This window comes from Gopherus flavomarginatus, chromosome 12 (genome assembly GCF_025201925.1).
Source record: "Gopherus flavomarginatus isolate rGopFla2 chromosome 12, rGopFla2.mat.asm, whole genome shotgun sequence".
Lineage (NCBI taxonomy): Eukaryota > Metazoa > Chordata > Testudines > Testudinidae > Gopherus > Gopherus flavomarginatus.
Genome location: NC_066628.1, coordinates 37093040 through 37116380, shown reverse-complemented (window position 1 = coordinate 37116380; position 23341 = coordinate 37093040). Strand labels below are relative to the sequence as shown.

At 51.2% G+C, this 23341-nt stretch overlaps 1 protein-coding gene across 1 annotated transcript; it reads right to left on the bottom strand.

Annotated features, from left to right (window-relative positions):
• Nucleotides 1-333: 333 nt before the first annotated feature.
• On the bottom strand, nt 334-19179 carry TRIM47 (tripartite motif containing 47). The gene is made up of 6 exons (XM_050919290.1): nt 18081-19179; nt 14665-14760; nt 13189-13419; nt 11393-11588; nt 9948-10022; nt 334-7181 (listed from the first exon to the last, which is right to left on the bottom strand). The coding sequence occupies exons 1-6, from the start codon at nt 19020-19022 to the stop codon at nt 6556-6558; spliced, it is 2166 nt and encodes a 721-aa protein (XP_050775247.1). The 5' UTR covers nt 19023-19179; the 3' UTR covers nt 334-6555.
• Between the last annotated feature and the right edge of the window lie 4162 nt (nt 19180-23341).

Sequence of the window (23341 nt, the reverse complement as noted above, 5' to 3'; positions counted from 1 at the left end):
TCACATTGCAAAACCACCAGTGATATTTGGTGTTGTTGGCAGGATCTACCAGAAAGCAGAGCATGGACTGAGATAAAATGGAGACAGAGCTATTTCTGATTCCGAGTTGATGCCTGGATCAGAATTCAGATGACTGGTGGAGCAGGCTGAGAAAGCTCCTGTTTGCACTATGGATGTGGTCAGTCCCTATTGCTGCAAGATGATTGCTGATAACCATCATCACTTGGAAACAAATCTCCATTGTCTTATCCAGCATTAAAAAAACACTGAACAATCAATGACAAGAGGGCCAGATAATTTAGTCGTTTTGTTTTGTAAGGAAAGACAATCCAGTATGATGTTTGTACACTGTTTAATGGTAGTTAACATTCTTTAATAGCATTATATTATTGTTACAGTTTCCTCACACACTTTAATACAGTAATTGTATACCTAAAAAATTACTAAGTAAAAAGATGATCACTGTGTGAGGCGAAAATTGCTCAAGAAAAAAACAGACACTCAGAATTGCACAATGTTGTTTAAACAGCCGCTTATTGGATATATCCTGTTGCTTATGGAAAAGCAGAGGATAGATCCAGGCTTGGTTCAGTGTGAATTTCCTGATCATTCCAGTTTACACCGCATGCATGTTAGGAACACAGGGATTTCAATCCTGGATCAGGCCAGTGGTCCATCGAATTCAGTACCCTGTCTCCAAATACTATCAGATGCCCCAGAGGAATCTCGAAGAGGGAAGTTATTGAATAAACTGCTGACAGAACTTTCTTCCTATCCCTGATAGAGTTTGGTTTGTGCCCTGAACCATGAGAGTTTATCTTTCTTCCAAATGGACTGAAAAAATAGGCAGGGGATATTCATCTTAAAATGCAGCAAATTGTATAGCTGGGATAAAATGAATCAGCTCAACTGCTGCCTTTTATTAAAGCTACTTTCACAAGTTATTGCAGGCAAATGTGGAAGAACATTTACAGCAGGTTCTCTGTAAAAATCCTACTGTTTCATGTCATGGACATACCAATTACTTCTGGGGCCTAGTGGGTAGTATTAGGGTTAGGCAGGGCACTGGTTTCATGGTTGACCTTGGAACTCATCCTCTCCAACCTGCCAAAGACTGGCAAGAATAGGCCGAGTTCAGGCATGGAGGTAAGCAGGTATACCAGGTACAACAGAAGTTGCAACTGCTTATCACAGGGCTGAGAAGGGCCCGTGTCAATAGCTTCCTGCCATGCACTGCATTTCTGCACTACCCTTGTGGCTGCTTATGGAGTGGTTCTGAAGTCTTAAATCAGCATTTTCTTCCATCCGTGGGGAGGGTAATATAATAATGCTTCCCTTTTTTATAGCACCTTTCAACAGTGGTTCTCAAAGCTCTTTCCAAAGCCGAGTATTAGTATCCCCATTTCACAAATGGGAAAAAGAGGTTTGGAATGGTTAAATGATTCACCCAGTGTCAAACAGCAAGTCAGTGGAAGAACTAGGAACAGAATCCAATTCTCCCAACTCACAATTCCCTGCTCTAACTGCTAGACATCATTGCCTCTTGATTACTGACGCTGCCTTCACCGCTGAAGCCAAGGATGGGGGAAAAGTTATGCAGATACACAGGGGAAAGACAAAAGTTTAGGATCAGCCTAATTGATTAATCTCCTGAATGAGTACCACAGACAGGGGGTGTGACATACACCTTTGCTATGGGCAACTGGGAGAATGAGGAATGCCCACCTTTGCATAACGAACTCTCTGCCAAAGACACATTCATTCTAGTAAGGAATTAAGTCATCTTCTTTGATACACAAATGGAACCAGGGGCCCACTCCTGCAGCCCACACTCTGGCAAAACTCCCATTGAAGCAGATGGGAGCTTTGGCTGAGTAACACAGTCAGAATTGGGCCCATGAGAGAAGGCTATATTAGCCGATAAAGACTTAAGCAAGTGTCCTAGAGCCCTTACTGCACATATTAAGCAGAAGTACAGAGATTAATATCTTATTTTTCCCTCTCACTACGTTATGGATAGCTTCTCTGCTGTGAAGGTTGAATCTAGCGTTTTGCTTATATAGCCATTTCCAATCCTAATCACCTCTAGCTTTGCCAAAACTAAAGCAATCCACATGAAATGGCACAAATATTGTCTCATGCCACATTAGAGATTTTATGCAAAGTCAGCCACAAAAAAGACGGAGTGTTTCAGAAATAAGAGTTAAAAACATAAGAAGTGAACACTTGTCCCCATTGAATCAATAGCAAAATACCCATAGACTTAAACAAGGTCAAGATTTGATCCAAGGTGTTTGCACTCCTTGAAGAATTTGCTAATTTTTTTTTACTAGCTCATAATAGTTCAAAAAGCACCATATAATAATTCCTAGCTCTTATATATATATATCTATCTATATCTAGCACTTTTCATCAGTAGATCTCTAAAGTATTTTACAAAGGAGGTAAGGATCATTATGTCCATTTTACAGATGGGGAAGCTGCAGCATATACCTGGGAAGTGACTTGCCCAATGCCATCCAGCAGGCTTCTGGTAGAGCTTGGAACAGAACCCAGATCTCCTGAAGCTGTTGGCCTTCAGAGGACTGGAGCCTTTGACTATTTTCAGAAGGGGAGTGGGTACATTTCACCAAGCCCCCATGTTGGGAGATGTACCTGTAATTTTAACTGTGAATTTCCTGGCCTTTGGACTGCTTTTTTAATTACAGCACTTTATTAAGGTTTTTTCCATGAATATATTTCTATACATTTACAGCTTTAACTCCATTTTAGCATTTGATGGGCCAAATTCATCCCTACTGGAAGTGGGTTACATCAGTGGTGAATTTGACCCAATTATTTTCTCTCTACATAAATACAGTACACTAGGTCTCTTTTTTTTTTTTTATAATGCAAGCTATAGGAGGTAGATGTTAAACTAATATCAGAGAAAATTAACTCATAGCAATGTATATGAGACTGAGACAGGTAGGAGATGAAGCTACTGCAGTGCATAGATGTGACAGTAATTCATTCCAGCTATTGTATATCTCCAGGGCACATTTCATAAGGTGGCTTGAGAAATGGGCTCTTGAAAGTTCTCTTTTCCTTTCCACCTTTTTCAGAAGGGATTCTCCACCATCCTTTATATTAAGGATACATTTATAAATGGTTAATACATAATTAACAGATGTTTTAATATATAGCTAATGAAAGGTTACAGATTGTCAGAATCCAATAGGTCAATAGGTTGTTTCTAACCAGGGCTTACAACCATCTAGAACAGCTTCTACTGATGCGCTTATAACCATCTTCTATAACACATACTATTTCCATCTGTTACAACTTATCACATCTATTAATCATTTAAAACCCTTTATAAACTACACTGGGGTACATTAATAATTAAAAAGGATCTGCACTAACTGGAGTCTTTTAGGAGTTTGGGATTTTAATGCTACTAAAGTTCCTAGGAAAGTAGGGACGTGATTATAACAGAAAAGGAAACCTGCAGTGATGCCTTAATTAACTAAATTAATAGTTCCCGGATAAGAAACTATCTATTCAAAGTGAATTTTCATAAAACCCGCTATTGCTATTTCAGGATGTCCCAACCACTGAATGGTGCTGGAGTCTCCCACTAGCAGCTATTTCATCCCACTGGCTGGGATACTTTATAGTACTGAGAAGCAGATTGACAGCCCACAGCTGCTTCAGTGGAAATCATTCGGAATTTAGTCTAAGTAAAGGGTTCAGGACTGGCCTCATAATGCCCACAGGAATATTTTGCTTTCCCAAATGCAACAGACCAACATTCAAAGTATCTGCAGAAGATGATGTTCATGATGTATATATAAATGCTCTGCATGATCATAAAGGTCATTTGTTTCCCTTTACATGTAACATCACTTAGTTCAGGGGACTGACAATGGGATTTGGGATATTTCATCTCTGTGTCACCCGTTCAAATCCGTCCCCTATTAAAAGCTGCTACTATCTGGATGGTTATTTGGTGGACTATGTGAAAATGAGCTTGGTGGTCCCAGACCAGTTTTAGTGGAGAGGTGACATGACAACGGGGGCTGGGCTAGTTGGCAGTCTCACCGAAGAAGCCAAGAACTGAATGAACCACTCACAGAAGCTAGAGTGGGGTAAGTTCTACAGCATTCGTTCATCTACTTCATCTCCTGGCTAATGCGAGATTGTTCTGCACAGTATATTTTGTAGTCTTTTATCCAAACCATTTTTAAATAATTCAGCTGATGGGGTTGTGACGTTGCACCCTATATGATTTTATGAAAATATGCTAATGAGAGTGAATATAATGTAACTGGAATATGCTTCAGGCAAAAGGTCTCTTGTAAGGTATCATTATAAAGCTTACAATCTACTGAGTGTGTTCATCCTATTTGTATGAATATATCATTCTTGTACCTGAAACTAGAAATATGAAATATAACTCTGAGGGCCTATTGTAATTATGCAAAGTGTGGGCCATTAATGGTGGTTTGGAATCTTGATGGATCTCATCAACCAGGACAACTGACTGTGGATGGCTCTGTTTGCAGGCAGGCCTTCCTGTGAGTCAGGCTGGGAGGAATGAAGGCTTGAGGTCTTACAGTGACATGTAATCATGTCACCTGAACTGGAATCCATCTTTAACCTGGTGTTTTTCCATTGAGAAGGAGAAGGTGGGAACCCAGAGAGGAACAAAGGATTCCCACCTTATGCAAAAGATATACAAGTGGGTGAAATAGAATAAGGGGGCAGCCATCATGAGAAATCTCCTAGCTGCCACCTGAGCTGGAACAAGGGCTGTAACCAGGGAAAGGATTGTGCCCAGACTAGGAAGGTGTCCAGTCTGTTAAAGAAACGTATTGAAACATCTCTGAGGGTGAGATTTTATCTGTATTCAGTTTTTTTACTGTATTAGGCACAGACTTGCAGGTTTTATTTATTTATTTTTTTTGGTAATTCACTTTGTTCTGTCTGTTACTACTTGGAACCATTTAAATCCTACTTCCTGTATTTAATAAAATCACTTTTTACTCATTATTTAACCCAGAGTATGCATTAATACCAGGGGCGGTGGGGGTGGCAAACAGCTGTGCATATCTATCAGTGTTATAAAGGGTGAATAATTTATGAGTTTACCCTGTAAAAGCTTTGTACAGGGTAAAACGGATTTATTTGGGGTTTGGACCCCATTGGGAGTTGGGCATCTGAGTGTTAAAGACAGGAACACTACTTAAGCTGCTTTCAGTTAAATCTGCAGCTTTGGGGCATGTGGTTCAGACCCTGGGTCTGTGTTGGAGCAGGCTAGCAGGTCTGGCTCAACAAGACAGGGTGCTGGAGTCCCAAGCTGGCAGGGAAAGCAGGGGCAGAAGTAGTCTTGGCACATCAGTTGGCAGCCCCAGGGGGTTTCTGTGAGCCAACCCGTCACAGAGGTCTTCCACCATTTCCCTTGGGAGACTATTCCACAAAAGAATACGTCTCGCCATTAAGAAGTTTCCCCGATATTCAACTTTCATTCTTCTTAATTTCATCCCATTCCTCCTAGTTATAGCCCTACTTACCACCCCTAACAATTCTTACTAAAATGCGATTACATCCTTGTGCATCGGAGTCATGTCCCAGCGTCATTCTGCAGCCAATCCAGGACTTCTTTTAATCTTTCTTCAACCAACCCATCCCTCCCACACCTGTAGTCATTCTTGCTGGTTTTCCCTGAATTCCTGTCTCTCTCTTTCTGGTGTGAAGGTGTGTTGGACTCAGATGAGCATTCTAGGTGTGATCTCATTGGTGCTGGTCTATCACCTCCCTGCTTTGGGACATGAAGTGTCTTTATGCGCAGCACCCACATGGCTTGGGGAGGTAGAAGGGGACACTCTCACTCTTAGATATGGTCCCTCCAGAATAAGGTTGAGGCACGCTAGTGGATCAGTTGTACTGCTGCTGTGTAGAGCATTGTATTTGTACAGCCCATGCTGTACCTGCTGCTTTTAAAGCATTGTCTAGGAGGCGTTCGCCCAGAAAGCAGATTTTGAAGGCGTCGGGGGGGCTAACTCGTATTAAACGACCATCCCGCATTTACAGTGTGGAATAAGGCACAGAGCAGATTAACTGTGGGATCACATGGTCGGAGTGGTCACTAAGATTATATCCCCTTGGTTAGGAATGGAGGGCTGGCAGGGATAGGCCATCATCAAATGCCCGTTTTTTAAAGATAATAATAATAGCTAGCTCTTATCTATTGTTTTTCCTCAGTAGATCTCAAAGCACTTTACAAAGCAGGCTAGTATAATTACTCTCATTTTACAGATGGGAAAATGAGGCACAGAGCGGTGACGTGACTCACCCACAGTCACTCAATGGCAAAGCCAGAAACAGAACCCAGGTCTCCTGAGTCCCAGTCCAGGGCTCTATCCATTAAGAGGCGACTTCTATTTGTTAACCCCTGGATTACAAACAGCACAGGGCTAGAGAGGGTTGGCAGGGCTGTTCCAGAGAGAAGACTATATAAGCCACAGTGCTGGTAAACAATTACAAGAGAGACTCCTGGGTCTTCTCTGCAAGTTACCTCCGCTTTAACACTGAAACACAATCTTTCTTCAACGGCCCAATCTGCATATGGGCATCTACGCTTTCAAGGAAAAAAGCTGGTTTGAGGTTATAAGCAAACAGTGATGGGAACTGGTGGTTGATCTTATTCTGGAAGGGGTCAAAGTGGCCTTTTCTGAAGCGGGCAACCTTGAGCTGTTGGAGACACGTCATCTTGGCATCCCTGACCCCGTAGAAGGTCAGCGCCTTTTCCGAATACTCCAGGTACACCCCGATCGTGTGAAAGAAGGGCTGCTGGATAACAGATTCGAAGCCACCAAACCAGGCCACGTAGTTCTGTCCATTCCACTGCAGGCAGCAGGATTTCTCGTTCCTCCCCAGGCGGCCTCTGTCGTAGGACTCCCGTGGGTTGAAGTCCTCGGCGATGACACCAATGCTCACCCAGCCGTCGATGATTTCCACCTCCCAGTAGTAGTTGCCTCGGTTCATCAGGTTCTCGCCCAGCACCTGCTCACAGTTGATGAACCTGGTTGGGCTCTCGGGGTAGCCAATAGGATTCAACACTCGTTTGGCCCCTTTGGTTCCAAACAGCTGGAGGAACTTGTCCGCAGTATCGCTGTCCAAATCGATGATGAAGGCAACTGTGCAGGAGGGGACAAACAAACACAAAAGAGAATCAGAATAGAATTTAGCACAGAGCATCTCTTTCCCCTTTAGCCCCAAGTGGTGAGTTTCAGTGGCTAATGTTACCAGGTCTGTTTCTGTATTATCGCTCTCTAGTATTTGGGCAGAGGCCTTTCCCACTCCTGGCCCAATGGCAATAAACACCCACCCAGCTACGGACCCAAATCAGCAAAGCTAAAGAGATGTGTCTTGGGGTACATCTCACTACAAGCAAAGGTAGCATAAGGGAGCGGGATAACCACACTAGCTTTACTCTAGCTAGCACAGGTAACTATAGTAGCGTAGATGTGACAGCCCAGGCTTCAACACAAGCTAGCTACTAAAGCAGGAGCCTGCTGGGGAACCTGGTTGCTAGCCCATGCCGCCGTACGAGCTGGAGTAAAGCTAGTGCGGGTATGCACGCGCATGCTACAATCACACCTCCACTTGCAGCAGAGACATGCCCTTAGTACTGTGTCCTACTGGCTGCTGGATGGATCTCGCCTTTGTCTGATCATCAGGAGAATTCCAGAGCAGAGAGCCCTGCCCCGAGAACTCCCCGCCACCCCACCCCTCTAGGAATTCAACCCTGAATACAGAAAGCAAAAGCATTCCTGCTGATTGCAGCTAGGGTGACCAGATGTCCCGATTTTATAAGGACAGTCCCGATATCTGGGGCTTTGTCTTATATAGGCTCCTATTACCCCCCACCCCTATCTCCATTTTTCATACTTGCTATCTGGTCACCCTAATTGCAGCTAACATGCATTGTCTGATCTGATGGTGCGTGTTAGGGTGATTAGCCACAGCCTAAGGCAGGAGATTATTAGCAGGGCCAGAAACAACAGGAAAGACTGGCTCTTTCGGTCTAGCAGAGAGCTTAAGAGGCATATTCTGAATTTACCCCGCAGAAGATTTATCCATTAAGAGTTTCTTAATGCTGCAGAGAAATGCACAGATTCAGCCCTACCCCCAAATAAACTGACCACATGCCCATGCACTGAGTAGCTGAGCAGGTATCCACCACGGATACTGACTTTGAAAGAAGCAACTGATCTTTATGGCTGGTATTGTTCTCTAGGGCAGCAGGAGACTGGAGGGACATGGAGGCAATGGGGCTCCTACCACTGAATACTGTAGTAATTGGCCCCAGAAAGATACTAGCTAATTCCAATGAATTTCTGTCTGGTCAGAAGGAGGGTTATGGCCTGGGGCCTTGTTGATGGGTATTTACAAAACAGGAGTTCAGCTGGGATAGAGTACTGGCCACCCGCCCATGCACAAGAATAAGCCACGGTGTAGATCCACGAAGCCCAGGGGATCCAGCTTCAGATGCAGAGGAGTCAGGGGGAACAAGAGGTCCTTGAATTTCCAGCTGAATGAGGCGTTCATGGATTGGATCCATATCTGCACAGGCCCGTCTTCCATTGGGGAGCGTGACCAACAGCAGCTCCTCCAAGAAGACTGAGGAGTACTTGTGGCACTTTAGAGACTAACAAATTTATTTGGGCATAAGCTTTCGTGGGCTAAAACCCACGAAAGCTTATGCCCAAATAAATTTGTTAGTCTCTCAGGTGCCACAAGTACTCCTATTCTTTTTGCTGATACAAACTAACAGGGCTGGCTTTATTAACTGCAGGGCTCAACTCGAATACCTGGCGGTGGTCTGGGGCTTCGGCGGCACTTTGGTGGCAGGGGGTCCGCTCTGGGTCTTCTCCGGTACCAAAGGACCCATCCCCACCACCGAAATGCCACCAAAGCCCCAGATCGCTGCTGGGTAAGTAAAAAAAAATAAGGCGCAGGCCCTGACGCGGTGTCCTCTTAGGCACGGGGCCCGATTCCGGAGAATCGGGCGAATCAGCCTAAAGCCGACCCTGCAGACTAACACGGCTACCACTCTGAAACCTGTCTCCAAGAAGACTGTTGACAGGCACTAGAAAATTGCCCTTGGATTTGTGAGTAAACGCATGTCTATGTGAACATGCGAGGAGCAGAAAATAAAGCCGGGGGAAGAAAGCAGAGACCCACGGTAGTGTACAAGTGAGACGTAGCTCAAGTTCAATGTCTCTCCCCTCTCTGCGAGGTAGTGCTCCACCACGTGCTGCTGGAGCCCAGCCTGTCAGATCGAGTCTCTTTCTAGCCCTTTTGGTTCTGCAGCTGGTCTACGTGTGGCAGCTTGCCAAGCCCCGCACAGTGCTTTGAATATCAATCACAGTGTCTGAATCAGGCAACTTTTCATTGTAACCTCTTCAGTTAGCCTGGCTCTTCCGAGTCAGAATTCTGTCCGGCTTTAACAACTTATCTATTCAGCAACCGAATTATCCACCTGCCTGAAGCCATCAAACTGGTTCAAAACAGAGCGTGGAATTAGTGTTAGTTTGATTACAAGTTATTTGACTCCAGAGGGTCCGAGCTAATTAAACAAGAGGATCAAATTCATCTGTGACTGAATTAAGTGGGAAGTGCTTTATGTGCACAGCGTTTTGGCTAGATCTCCCAGAACTAGTTTGGCAGAGCTACACATAGGCTGAGTTTTTAAGACATTAGCTGGAAGGCAAATGGACTCCCTTTATTAGCTGTATGGTATTTATCCCAACAACATGCACCGGACCCTGCCAGGGAGCAGACATACAAATGCAACTGCCGGCCCAGAAAGTTTACATGTTGTCAGTGCTTTGAGCAGAAAGGGGAAATACAGTAACTGGCCTTAGCAACAGAAGCCAAAACAAAGGCCAGGGTCTTACATTTCAGGAAATAGTCTCTTGTCTCCAAGCAGGCTGGATTGTTTGATTTGTCCGAAGGCTGGGGCTCAGCGACTGCTGCAAGGAGAGGAATAAAAAGCATCACCATCGAGCTACATAAACAGCAAAGGCAACAAAGCCCCTGTGAATGGATGCTGTGTGAATCTCAGAGGGAGGTGCAAAGCCCTGGGCCTCACGTGCTACTCCTGCATTAAAAAATATAAAACCAAGAGCTTTTTTACCGCCCCAAGCACGGCAGGCAGGCTGCCTTCAGCGGCTTGCCCGCGGGAGGTCCCCGGTCGCGCGGCTTCGGCGGCTTGCCCGCGGGACGTCCCCGGTCCCGCGGATTCGGCAGCTTGCCTGCAGGAGGTCCCTGGTCCCACGGATTCAGTGGCTTGCTTGTGGGAGGTCCACCGGTCCCAGGGATTCAGTGGCTTGCTTGCGGGAGGTCCACTGGTCCCATGGCTTCAGCGTACCTGCTGCCAAATTACCGCTGAATCCGTGGGACCGGTGGATCTCCTGCAGGCAAGCTGCCGAAGGCTGCCTGACTGCTGCCCTCACAGGGACCGGCAGGGCACCCCCTGTGGCTTGCCGCCCCAGGCACACACTTGGTGCCTTGGTGCCTGGAGCTGCCAGTTCCAAGAGCAAAAAAGGAACGTCCCTGGGACTCTATAACATTCATGCAGGGTCCAACGACAGATGGTCCTGCTGCTGCACTGCCAGCCAGCCAACAGGGGGCACTAACAACCCAAGCCCGTGTTCCGAGGCTGAGGCCAGTACACAGTATACACAATACAAGGCAGATCCCTGTTGGACTGGGCTTAACGGCAGGCAATGCCCACATATGTTCCGCAGGAGCAGACGGGCGTGGCTGGGAAGGGAATGATTTTGATGGGTCTCCAGGAGAATTACAAACAACAGGGAGTTGAAGCAGTCATTAAAGACTAAAATGGAGCTGCCCGAGTCTGTCTGAAACTCAACCACTAGCTTCAGCTTCCCTGCTCCCTCCCCCTGCCAGGACAGAGAGTCCAGGAATGAAGCGGTCGTTCTGTGTTCAGAGGAGACAAGTCTCCCTTTCATGGGAAGCCTCTTGGGGGACGTACCCCAAACCGCCCAGCCACACCTAGCTCCAAGCCTGTTTGTTGCCTTCTGACTTTCTAGTTGTCATGGAAACTTCATAAACCGCCCCTAGAGCGAGGCCTGAGCCCAGATGGCAGAGGCTGACTGAGAGGCTGATTATGCAATCACACAGTTTCCAAGGCTGTCGGGACGGGTAGGGAGCTCTTCACAGCTCTGCCCTGGGGGTGCTGGCTTCTCACATTCATTTGCTAGTTATAAAAGTTAAACAGGGACTCTGAAGAGCCCCAGTGCTCCTTATGCACGCTGGGGAGCAATATAAACCTCGGCCCACACAACAAGGGACTAGCCCATGGTGGCTAAATACACACCTTCTTGCATCCCATGGAAACAAGACTCTTCATACCCCTTCCCCAGCAATTGGTCCCACTGGTTCTTGCATGCAGTCACCAGCAGCTCCTTCACGACACACACAGCCTGGCTGGACTTGGTGAAGCTCAGTTCCTTCTGGAAGCTTGGACACAGGGAACTCTTTTCCTCAGCTGCTATTTTTAACGCCTGGAACTCCTGAGCCAAGGATACAGGGATCAAAAGCCTGCAAGAATCTTGGGCTGCGTCTTGTCCCATCACCACACCCCTTCCCAAAACACTAGTGCAGTGATTGTTCCCAGGACGCAGCATGAAGACAGACATGCAACATGGAGGGAACGACTTCTCTGGCCATGTGTTCCTTAGTCAGTTTCAAATCTGACTCAAGAATGTCACATACAACAGTATCTCCTCTCACCAAGGACCATTGCCCCAGCTCCACAGCTGAGGTGCTTGAGGATTGCCCGCTCTGCAGAGATTGCCTCCTTGCCAGAGGGTGCTTTGTGCACACCCACAATAGCTGCCCATTATTTCCCCCCCTTTAACTTTCCAGTGAATGGCAGGAGGCGACTGAGTTCACATGCAACCCAAAAACCCAGTATCAAACTCACTGTAGTGACCTTTAATTACAGGCCTGAGCCGAGGGCGTCATTTGCAGTTTTTTCCCCAACTCACCCTCTTCACCTCCCATTTCCGTTCACCTGCTACCCGATTAACATGCCCTTAGGAGGCACAAGTCTACAGGCTTTGTCCCCACACTGCTGCATTGCTGATCTGAACCCGCTGTTATGCATGTGTAACACCAACAGACCCTGATTGTCAGCAGGCGAGATCGAACCTGGGACCTCCCGAGCTCAGTGCAGGGGCCTCTACTGCATGAAGTAAAAGCCACATGGCTGTTAGATAAGGCTGTAGAGCAGACTCATTAATCTCTAAGTGGTCTGGATGCCACTACATGGGACAGAGCACCACACCCAGGAGGTGTGTGGGTTACACATGCGCTGTCACATACCAGCAGGGATCGCTGGCATAGTCTAACCTCTGCCAGCTCCTGGACCCCTGTTCTTCAGAGAGTCATGCCCTCAGCTATAACGAAAGTTCAGTGTTAACAATAATTTGGTAAGTATCTATCTAGCTATGTACTTGGTGCAGGTCAAAATGCACTCCCAGCGTCTCGCTGCTCCCAGAACCCTGCAAATCCCAGCGCCCGTTGCTGACAGCGAACCTCTGCTCCATCTGCTCCCTGTGTTCGTCTGTCTTCCATTTGCAACATGAGTGTTGGTGAGTTGCTCACTAGCAGCCTGACCCAAAGCCCATGGAGGGCAATGGAAAAACACCTGTTGCTTTCAGTGGGCTTTGGGTCAGATCCTGGCTGAATCATGGATTAGCCAAGACCTGCACTGCAGTTTGGAGGGAGAGGGGCTTGGAAGTGTCACGTTCCAGCCAGGGCCGGCTCCAGCGTTTTTGCCGCCCCAAGCGGCACAAAAAAAATGCTGTGATCAGCAGCACTTTGGCAGCAGCTCAACTGCTGATGCTTCGTTCTTCAGTGGCAATTCGGCAGCAGGTCCTTCCCTCCGAGAGGGACTGAGGGACCCGCCGCCAAATTGCTGCTGAAGAGCCGTATGTGCCGCCCCTTTCCGTTGGCCGCCCCAAGCACCAGCTTGCTGCGCTGGTGCCTGGAGCCGGCCCCGGTTCCAGTTCCCCAGGAAACGCTAGCAGAGATCAGTACCTCTGGTCATTTGCGATTTTTAACCCTGCCCCAGCGCTTGCTCCACTCCTGGCATCAGTCCCTGCGCACCTGTAGGAAATAAATGGTATCCGTGCTCGGAACCCTCTCCAGGTTCTGCCTGCACTGAGCCAGCTTGGCACGCCTCTCCTCCTTCTGCCGGAGATCCTCTTCAGCCTCAAGCAGCATGGATCGCTCGCCATCCTCGATGAAGCCAGTCACCTCTTTCCGGAAGGTCACCAGAGCTCTGGATGCTTCATCGAAGAGCCTGCTGACTTCTTCCTTCTCCTTCAGGGCGGCGCTCTACGCACACAAAGATGGGCATCTGCATTATTAGCAATCAGCTTTCCCCTTTCTATGTCTCAGTTCCTGGAAGGATCTCAGAGCTCTTTACAAACAGCAGCAGTTCATTAAGATCTTGTCTGTACTGGGGTTTTTGGCACCAGTGTGGCTGCACTGAAGCAAACCACTACTAGTACTAGGGCACCGTGGTTACATGAAGGGTCTGCACGGTGCAGCTGAAGTGGTGCCAAAAAATGCACTCCATGCAGTATAGACAAGACCTATGCCACACCCCACTCCTCTGAGGTTGGCGGGTGTTACTGCCCCCATTTTATACAGGGAGAAACGGGGGCACAGAGAGGTGACGTGAACCAAGGTCAGACAAGGAGGCAGTAGCAGAGGCGGGTGTAGAACTGTGCCCCTTTGCATTTCCATGGAGCATGGCTGCCCTTGTCCAAGTTGTTTCACTTTGATCACCTTTCCCTTCACTTCCCCCACCTCTCTTCACAGGAAACGGCAGTGCAGCGCCTTCGCTCAGACTGTGCTTTACTGTCCCATGCAGAGATGCAGTTAATGCCAAATCCACAGCCTGGCATGTGGTCAAAGCAGCGAGGAGGCAGGACGCCACCCCGAATGGGAGCAGAAAGCTAGGTGAACCGTAGAGGCGAATGGGTGACAGACCCGCAACTCTGGGTATAATCAGCCTGCTGAAAGCTTAGGGATGCGGCTGCCATGGGGACTGATAGGGCTAAAGGAAATATCTCCCCAACTGAGTTCCACCAGGGGAGCAACCTCAGTCCCAGAAACGGTTTCCTCAGGGGCAGTATTTCCCATCCTGACAACATTCCAGACTGGGGGCCATGTATCGGGTCAGATGGCCACTGGGGAAGTCAGATGCCAGCAGGCCGGGTGGCCACCATGCTTTCCCAAAGCACTGAGCAGTCCCAAACTGGGAAGAGCTGCCTCTAGTAGAAGTCTCTCCGAATCACAGAATACGAGGGTTGGAAGGGACCTCAGGAGATCATCTAGTCCAATGCCCTGCTCAAAGCAGGGCAAATTCCCAGACAGTTTTTTTGGTTTTTTTTTTCTTAACCCCAGTTCCCTAAATGGCCCCCTCAACGATTGAACTCAAAGTCGCTCTCGGTTCTAGGGGGGCTCTCCAGGGCATTTGTTAGAGGACGCAGTTCAGAGGGGAGGTGGAAGGGAGTGGGAAATGCTCCAAACTCAGCTCAAGTCCTGGGCAAGGTGACGACAAAGTCATCTTACTTTGATGAGCTCCACGGTCTTTCTGGTCTGTGCGATGGTGACTCCCAGTTCGTCCAGCTGGTTCTCCACACAGCTCAGGATTTTGGGTCGCTGGGCCTTGAAAACAAAAAGGATGAAAAAAGCCTTGCTGAAAGGTGCGTTAGCTGCCATAACTGGACTGCATTCAGAACCAGAGCTCCCCAGGGTGAGCTGGGCTATGGTGGCGTATGAGGGAAAGGGGGCTGGGGGCAGGTGGGTGCCGAAGGAGCAGGAGAAAGCAAGAGGGCACTAGCACTGCCCCAACAGACCTGCTAGGACTCACCAGACGGGGGAGTCATTCTGTTCCAAGTGTCCCATTGGCCCCACCACCCTTAGACCCCACCCCCGTTCTTTCCTACCTCCCACTTTAATAACAACAGAAATTCAAATGCAAAAATCTTTGTTAAACATGAAGCAATGGCTGCAGCCTCACAGCAGTGTATTGAGCTCCCCATCCCCTTCCAGAGCAGGGATGTGACATTCCCAAGCACCCTTCCAAAGGGGAGAGGACTGCTCCCAAACCTCAAAGGTTGGATAACCAAGGAAAGCTGCATAAAGGTCCCTGCGCACCCCTTACAAGAGTGTCAGCTTCACCACAACACACATTAAAACATGTGCAGCTGTGCTGGATGTGTTGGAAGCATCACCTTAACTCTGCATTGCCTGGTGTTCTAATGGTTGAAGACTGTGTTGTGTCCTCAGGCCAATGCACTTGTAAAGGGCACGAGGGGGCGGGACCTTGACTCCACATTTCCTCGGTGTCTGAGGTCTGAGTTCTGGGCAGAAGGCTCTGCCCTTCGTGAAGGCTGCAAGGGGCACAGTATGTGCCTGCAGCCACAGATGCACACGAGCAACGTTCATGGGGTTTGGATAAACATCAGCCTGGGAGAGGCACATTGAGAGCAAGGCACACTGTGCTGTCGCCCGATGAAGGGAAAAAGCCAGCCACACACCAAACTGCACCAACAGCACGGCACACGCCAGTGGCTGAGACATAAGGAGACCAGAGCATGGGAGAGATCTTACCTGGGAAGCTGCAGAACCCCATGGGAGGGAGCCGGGAGGGCCAATGCAATTGACATTGACATGGTCCAGGCTGTTTACGGCAACTTCAGATCCCAATGCAGCTGCCTGATACCTCCTCCCCCAGAAGCTGACCCTACCCTCCTCCACTGCCAGATACCATCTTGGACTAACCTTCCTGATGCCTGGGGAGTGGTGAAGCACGATCCTTAGAATTATCGGGCTCCCCTTCCCATGCCTCAAGCCAATCCACTGTGAGTAGTTATATTAATATTAATGAGCCAATGCTGTCCAGTAGATTGTGCCTCCAATATGATCTGCCTTCAACATGCTAGATCAGGTAGGCAGTGTACTGTTTGCCTAAGGCTGGCAGCTCCTTGGAGATCCTGCCTTCCTGTGTGTTCTCCACAGTGCAGATCACACCGATGGCAGTCAATAATAAAGCAGGAGGATTTCTCTGCAGCAGGAGGGTGGCCGCAAGAACCAGATGAAATGGCATGTGTTAATTCCACCCTGGTACTCCCCACTATAAATCAGGTCTATGATCACCTAGGTTTGCCTCTAGCAGCTACACCCACTCAGCGCCTCCTAGCCCCAGCGGGAATCAGACTCAGCTCCATCTGCTGCAATAGCACAGACCTCCCCAGCCACTTGAGCTGAAGGAGAATCCCCATTAAGTGTTAGCAGTATGAGAGCCATAACACAGACACTTCAGCAACTCTGATTCTAACCAGTAGAGGGCAGTGGCCATTAGTCAGGTCATGGTAACACCTGGCAAAGCTGCCCCTCCTCTCTCGCTTTGGAAACTTCTCCCAACTACTGCAGATGAGCCAGAATGAAACTGACAGCTCAAGGAAACCTTGTGGGTGAGAATTTAGTAGATGAGTCAGGCCCATCTGGGAACGGGAGTGACGGAAAAATCCCTGCCGACAGAACACAAAAGACGAATGGAGCAAGGAATGGAATCTGGGAATGGAGCCAACAGAAATAAAGGACCTGATTTAAGATACTGTGGGAAAGAGACGCAAGTGGACAAATTGCTCCCAGGTTTAATTCAAGTGAAGGCTATGGAGTGAGGCCAGGGATGGATTTGGCCCAGTACCTCCCAAAGGAACCTGTATACCCCCAGACTTTTGTTTCTGCCTCCTCCCCAAACCCACACATAATCAGTTACATTACCAGATCTCTTGCATGTGTGTAATCTGGCAGCCCAGATGGAACCCTTTGTAGCAGTCCGGTTAAACTGTTATTTTTACTTAAAACCATCTTGTCAGTGGATTTTCCAATGCGGATTTTCCCCCGCCTGGCTGCAGCTCCAGGGAATTGCAGAGAACAGAGCACCATTTTCAAGTTAACAAGCACAGAGTGTTCTGGGATCTTGACACCTTTTTTCCCTTCCTTCTCCCTCCACTGGCAAAATCCTACCTTGACTGTTAAGCACTATACTATGAAACTGACTATGCCATAGCACTGTGATTTAACAGGGTTGGGGGCTTTGGTCCTACATGTGTAAGGGGTCAAACTGTGTTCCCAGCTTGGAAAACAGACAACCCCCTCCCCAACCCAAGCTTTAGCCAATCATTCAATTTACATTTCAGTCCTGGGCTCCCTGCATACAGATCTCCCGATGCCCTTTAATCCTGCCCTGCAACATCACTGATATTCCAGTCCTAGGATGCCTCCGCAAAAAAGCTCTGTGATGTCCTTCATTCCTGACCCCACCCCTCAATGCTGGTATCAACTAAACGGGTCTGCGGATGCCCCTCAACCCTGACCCATAGCCTCTCTGCTATTCAAACCTGCAGCTCTACCCATGCACCGGATGCACAGCATCCTGCTATCCCAGCCCTGCGCTTAACCCCAGCTCTGCCGATGTTCCTCAGTTCTGACCCACAGCCCCCTGCAATCCCACCCGTGCTTCCCCCCAGCTCTGCCGATGTTCCTCAGTTCTGACCCACAGCCCCCTGAAATCCCACCCGTGCTTCCCCCCAGCTCTGCCAGTGTTCCTCAGTTCTGACCCACAGCCCCCTGCAATCCCACCCCTGTGCTTCCCCCAGCTCTGCCGATGTTCCTCAGTTCTGACCCACAGCCCCCTGAAATCCCACCCCTGTGCTTCCCCCCAGCTCTGCCGATGTTCCTCATTTCTGACCCACAGCCCCCCTGCAATCCCACCCGTGCTTCCCCCCAGCTCTGCCGATGTTCCTCAGTTCTGACCCACAGCCCCCTGCAAATCCCAGCCCTGATGCCCCTTAGTGCAACACTCCCTGCTGTCCTGGCCCTGGGGAGCAAACCCCACTAGAATCTGGCCGCCCAGCCTGGCGAGGGCTGTTCAGAGAGGTAGAACCCCCCCAACCCCTTCTGTGCCCCCATCTTACCTCCTTGTGCTCCCGCTCCACCTCCACCGCCACCACCTCGTGGCTCCGATGCTGCTGGCCCTGGCACAGCTGGCAGATGCAGGCCTGGTCGGTGCGGCAGAAGCTCTCCAGCGGCCGGAGGTGCAGCTTGCACAGGCTGTCCTCGATGCGGCGCAGCGGGGGCACCAGGCGGTGGCCCTGGAAGGCCGGGCTCCGCAGGTGGGGCTGCAGGTGGGGCGGGCAGAAGGAGGCCAGGCACACCAGGCAGGACTGGGCCGCCGGGGCCCGCTCGCCCTCGGGGCAGACATCGCACAGCACCCCCTCCTCCTGCCGCCGGGGGGCGTCGCCGGGCTCCCCCGGGGGCGCCGGCGGGGCCATGGGGCTGCGGGCGCCGGGCGGCGGCTGGCGGAGCTGGAGCAGCTCGCACAGTGTGTGGTTCTTGCGCAGCTGCAGGTCGGCCGGGAAGGGCTCCTGGCACAGCGGGCAGCGGGGGGCGCCCTGCCCGCCGCCCGCCCCGGCCCCCGGGCGGTGTCTGTGCGCCCCCAGGCAGCCCAGGCAGAAGTTGTGGCCGCAGGGGATGGTGACCGGGTCCTTTAGGGTGTCCAGGCAGATGGGGCAGCCGAAGGGGGAGTCCTGCGGGCTGGGCAGGCTGCCGCCGGCCGAGCCGCTCTCCATGCTGCTCCGGCGGGCTGCTCCCTGCGAGTGCGAGGGACTGGGGGACTCGCCAGCCGGGAGCAGAGCGGCCAGCTCCGCCCAACAGGAACTGGTGTCAGAGCCGCAGCCCGGGGGCCGGCTCCGGGGGGCGCAGAATCTCCAAGAGAAACGGACGTGGGGGGCAGGCCCCTGCAGCGGGGATCCCCCAGAGACAGTGACTTGGGGGTGCCCCCTGTAGTGGAGATTCTCTCGGAGACAGTGACATGGGGGTACGCCCTGAAGCAGGGATCCCGCAAGAGAAGGTGACATAGGGAATAGCAATAGCCCCCTCCATTAGGGATCCTCCAGAGTAAGTGACATGCTGGTACCCTCCCACCCCCCAGCAGGGATCCCCCAAGAGAAAGTGACATGGGGAATAGCAATAGCCCCCTCCATTAGGGATCCTCCAGAGTGACATGTTGGTACCCCCCACCCCCCAGCAGGGATCCCCCAAAAGAAAGTGATATGGGGAATAGCAATAGCCTGCTCCTTTAGGGATCCTGCAGAGTGACATGCTGGTATCCCCCACCCCCCAGCAGGGATCCCCAGGAAAAAGTGACCTGTGGCACAGCCCCCTCCAGCAGAGATATCCCCACACTGCACTCACTGACAACATGGGGGGGGGGTGGAATTAAACTGACCTTTTATTTAAGTGTCAGAACAGAGAATTCTTTCCTGGGTGCTGGCTGGTAAGTCTTGCCCACATACTCAGGGTTTAGCTGATTGCCATATTTGGGGTCGGGAAGGAATTTTCCTCCAGGGCAGATTGGCAGAGGCCCTGGGGGGGTTTCACCTTCTTCTGCAGCATGGGGCACTTGCTGGAGGATTCTCTGCACCCTGAAGTCTTTCAACCACAAGTTGAGGACTTCAGTAGCTCAGACACAGGTCATGGGTTTGTTACAGGCAGGGCCGGCTTTAGCAAGCACAGGGCCCGATTCCTGGAGGGGGCTTATACTCACCGAGCTGTGCTCCCAGTCTTCGGCAGCACTTCGGATTGCCGACTGGGAGAGCGGGGCCGCGGGGTTTGCCACGCTCTGGCCAGGGTTGCGCGGCTGAGGGGCTGCCATGCTCCGGCCGAAGCTCCAGCCGGGAGACCGGGGCTGTGGGGCTGCTGTGCTCCAGCTGGGGTCACGGGGCCGTGGGGCTGCCGCACTCCAGCCGGAACTCTGGCTGGGAGAGCGGGGCCGTGGGGCTTGCCACACTGCAGCCGGCGCTCTGGCCAGGGGAGCGGGGCCGCCGAAGACCCCGACGGAGCAGACCACCACCTGGGTGAGTAAAAAGAAATTAAAAAGGCACCTAAGGCACAGGGCCCGATTCCAGGAAATCGGGTGAATTGGCCTAAAGCCGGCCCTGGTTACAGGAGGTGGGCAGGTGAGATTCCGTGACCTGCATTGTGCAGGAGATCAGACTAGAAGATCATAATGGTCCCTTCTGACCTTAAAGTCTAAGAGTCTATGAATTAAAAAAAAATCGGTGCTAGTTTCCTCCCCCCGTCACTAAAGATGAATGACTCCCCTTCCGCTAGAGAGGAGGGTTTCAGAGCAATCTGGGGCACATTGGCTTTACAGGCCCATTGTCATAGACAGAGGCTGTCTTTCTGTTCCATGCATGTACAGCTCCTAGCACAGTGGGGCTGTGAGCCATGACTGGGCTCCTAGGTGCTGCCTTAATACAAATAATAGCAGCAAGTGTCATGGTGACTCAGAGAGGCCATGCCCCTGCAAACACACATTGTGAGCAGTTCCTCTGGAGTTAATGGAACTATATGCACCTGGAAGATTTGGCCTAGGCATCAGTGTTAGTAGGATTCAGGGTTGTGTATGGGGTTTTGACACATCTGCTCACACCTGCTTGCTCAGAATCCACCATTTTCAGCCCATTAAAACAAAATCTGCATCAACCTACCTACAGCCCCGGGAGCAATGCACCGAGTCACCCATGGGATTCCTCACATGCCTCCAGTTGCTCATGTGTGTAAGAGTTTGCGAGGTTGGCTCCCAGCCCAGGGTAGTGTAGTTACACAATGCCAGTTTCTGTAATTTCTGTGTGCAGGATTCCAGTGACTAGGCCAGCCATAGATATCTGACCATTTTTATTTTTCTAGTATCAGATCAGTTGTATAAATATCTTTTGCTGGACAGTCAGTTTTATGTGTGTTTGCTTTTAAGGTTTGAAAACGCCATGCCCTTGGTTGGATTCAAAGCAAGCAGAGCAATGAGATACAGGCCTTTTCCTTCTGGTGTCGCCACAAACCCTTCCTACTAGGGGCGTGCTCTGGCCACTGGGTGAGACAGATTCCTTTCCTCCCCGCTGGCCTGCCGCCTCACATGCCCCAGGCCAAAATCACTGCCGGCAGAGGTGGGTGCTGCTCCAGTGAAGCCACTAGGCCGCCAGTGTTGAATATGGTCGTCTGCTATACATGTTCTTCAGAGCATGGGAGCTGGGCTGACAGGGGACAGTGCAGCCACAACAGGGGGCAGGAGACAAATGGCCAGCCAGTATCAGGTGCCCCCTTCCATGGCTGCTCCAGATGCAGCCCAGGTGAAGGGAGTTGGGCAGGGGCTCTGTGGAGAGCCAGAGCTATGGGGCACTACTAGGGTGACCAGATCAGAGGGATGAAATATCAGGACGCAGGGGAGGGGGGAGGAAAAAAAAAACAGCAGTTTCACAGGGGCCGCGCCACGGGATCGCACACAGCACCCCGGCAGCGCGCACTGCCCTCCCCGCGGAGCCTCCCGCCCCCCGGGCACATGTGGCACGTCCAGCTGCCGCTGGGGAACCCCGCACCTCTCCCGCTCGGCTGTGCTCCAGCGGCTCCTTCCTGGCAGCGACGGGGAGGTTTATGGGTTCGGGAGACCCCGACCAGCTCCTCGCCCCTGTCGACCGGCTGCCCCGCCTGGGACAAGTCTCGCCCTCGCAGCCCCTCTCTGCCGCGTGTCTCCAGCAGCCCAAGCCCCCGGGCCGCGCTGCCCCCGGACCCACTGCGCTGCCCCGTGGGCTACAGGGCTGGAGCAGCCTCCGCGCTGCACTGCAGTGCTCCCGGTCCCATCCAGCCATGGCCCGTGTGCCCAGACTGCTGCACGGGGGCATCTCCTCCCCAGGCCCAGCTCGGGATCCAATGGGGCAGTAAGGGGGCGAGGCTGGGGGTGGGGATTTGGGGAGGGATCTAATGGGGGAAGGAGGGGTCGGGGCAGGGGCGGTGAGAGCCCCTCCGGGCTCCACCTGGGTGCCATAGCGGAGGGCAAAATTGTTTGTTTGTCCAGTGTCCTGACTGAACATTGGTTGGGACCCAGGACAAACAAGCAAATATTGGGACAGTCCTGATAAAACCGGGATGTCTGGTCACCCTAGGCACTACCCAGGCTAAGGAGCTGGGTGATTTGTCACCTAACTTTTGTCCTCCTGAACAGGGAAGAATAAAAGCTACTGTATATGGAGACCTTGGTTCCCAAAATTCTGCCACTCCTCCCCACTTGCAGCCCAGCTTTCCCTGCAGGACAGAGCCTCCCTCTCAGCCTCCATTCTAGCTGGCTCATTTTCCTCCCACCCCTGAGTCTTTGAGCTTCCTTCCAAGTCAGGCAGCCCTGCCTCTCCAGCCTGGCAGTTGGCCAGCAGCAACCAGCTCTGCATGGGACAGTTCCTGCTACTCTTCTTTCTGCTCTGCCAAGCCCTGCCCGCCCAGCCCTGGGGCCCACCTCCCCGAGGGAGTGATCGGACATTGACATGGAAGCATGACGATGGATGGAAAGCCGGGGAGGAAAGGGTTTGCAGCGGGGGCTGCTTGACATGGGCACAGATGGGGCAGTAGGGGCCTAGTGACCATCTGACTCATCTCCCTTTTCCTGCCGATTCCCTTCCTCCCATGCCAATCCAATGGGATGCCCCAGTCTCCACAATTGGATGGGGCAGGGGTGGGGAAGAGAAAGGAGCACTAACCCAAGAGGGAAACAGGTGGGGGGAAACAGGCTGGTCAGAGAAGGAAGCTGAGACAAGGGGAGGAATCTGAATTCAGTCTCAGCTTTGTCTGAAAACCCACCTCACTGGCCCAAACCACGGGGCTGTCCAAGGAGTTGCCCTGAGGCAGAGCAACATCTTCCCCGGGCAAGCAGCAGCCCAGGGGATAGTGCCAGGGCGCAGAATGGCACTATCTGTGTTCAGCTCATGGCCTGAGTAGGACATGTTTACCAAGCGGGCTGGGTGAGGGGGTGATCAATGGCCCCAGAGCCACGGGGGGTGGGTTTGGGACAGGTGTGCATTGAATATGGACAGAGGGGGGTTATAATGGACCGTTTGGGGGCTAGGAGACAGGGTGTAGCTGCCTTGTATTTATGCACAGACATGGCATGGCTTAGGGAGCGGCAATGCAGGCTTCCCCACTCATGTGCCTCTGTCCACTGTGAGGTGGGGCAGGGGGGAGACAGTGTTCAGGCTTCAGACCTTCACCATCTCCAGTGAGGCTGCCAACACAGGCACCAAATCATGCCAGCTGCAGTGGTGGTATTTTGGGACGTGGTTGTGGATACCTGTCTGCTGGGAACTGGATCAGGGTCAAACTCATTTCGAACAGGGCAGCTAGAGAGGCAAATTAC

What these genes read in the sequence shown, in the direction of transcription:
- TRIM47 (XM_050919290.1), bottom strand. Translation starts at nt 19,022, where the DNA reads ATGTCACCTTCTCTTGCGGGATCCCTGCTTCAGGGCGTACCCCCATGT. An exon ending in TGGAGCGGGAGCACAAGGAG is followed by an intron (nt 14,761 to 18,080) that starts GTAAGATGGGGG and finishes TTTGTTTTCAAG; the next exon opens with GCCCAGCGACCCAAAATCCT. An exon ending in ATACCATTTATTTCCTACAG is followed by an intron (nt 11,589 to 13,188) that starts GTGCGCAGGGAC and finishes TCCTTGGCTCAG; the next exon opens with GAGTTCCAGGCGTTAAAAAT.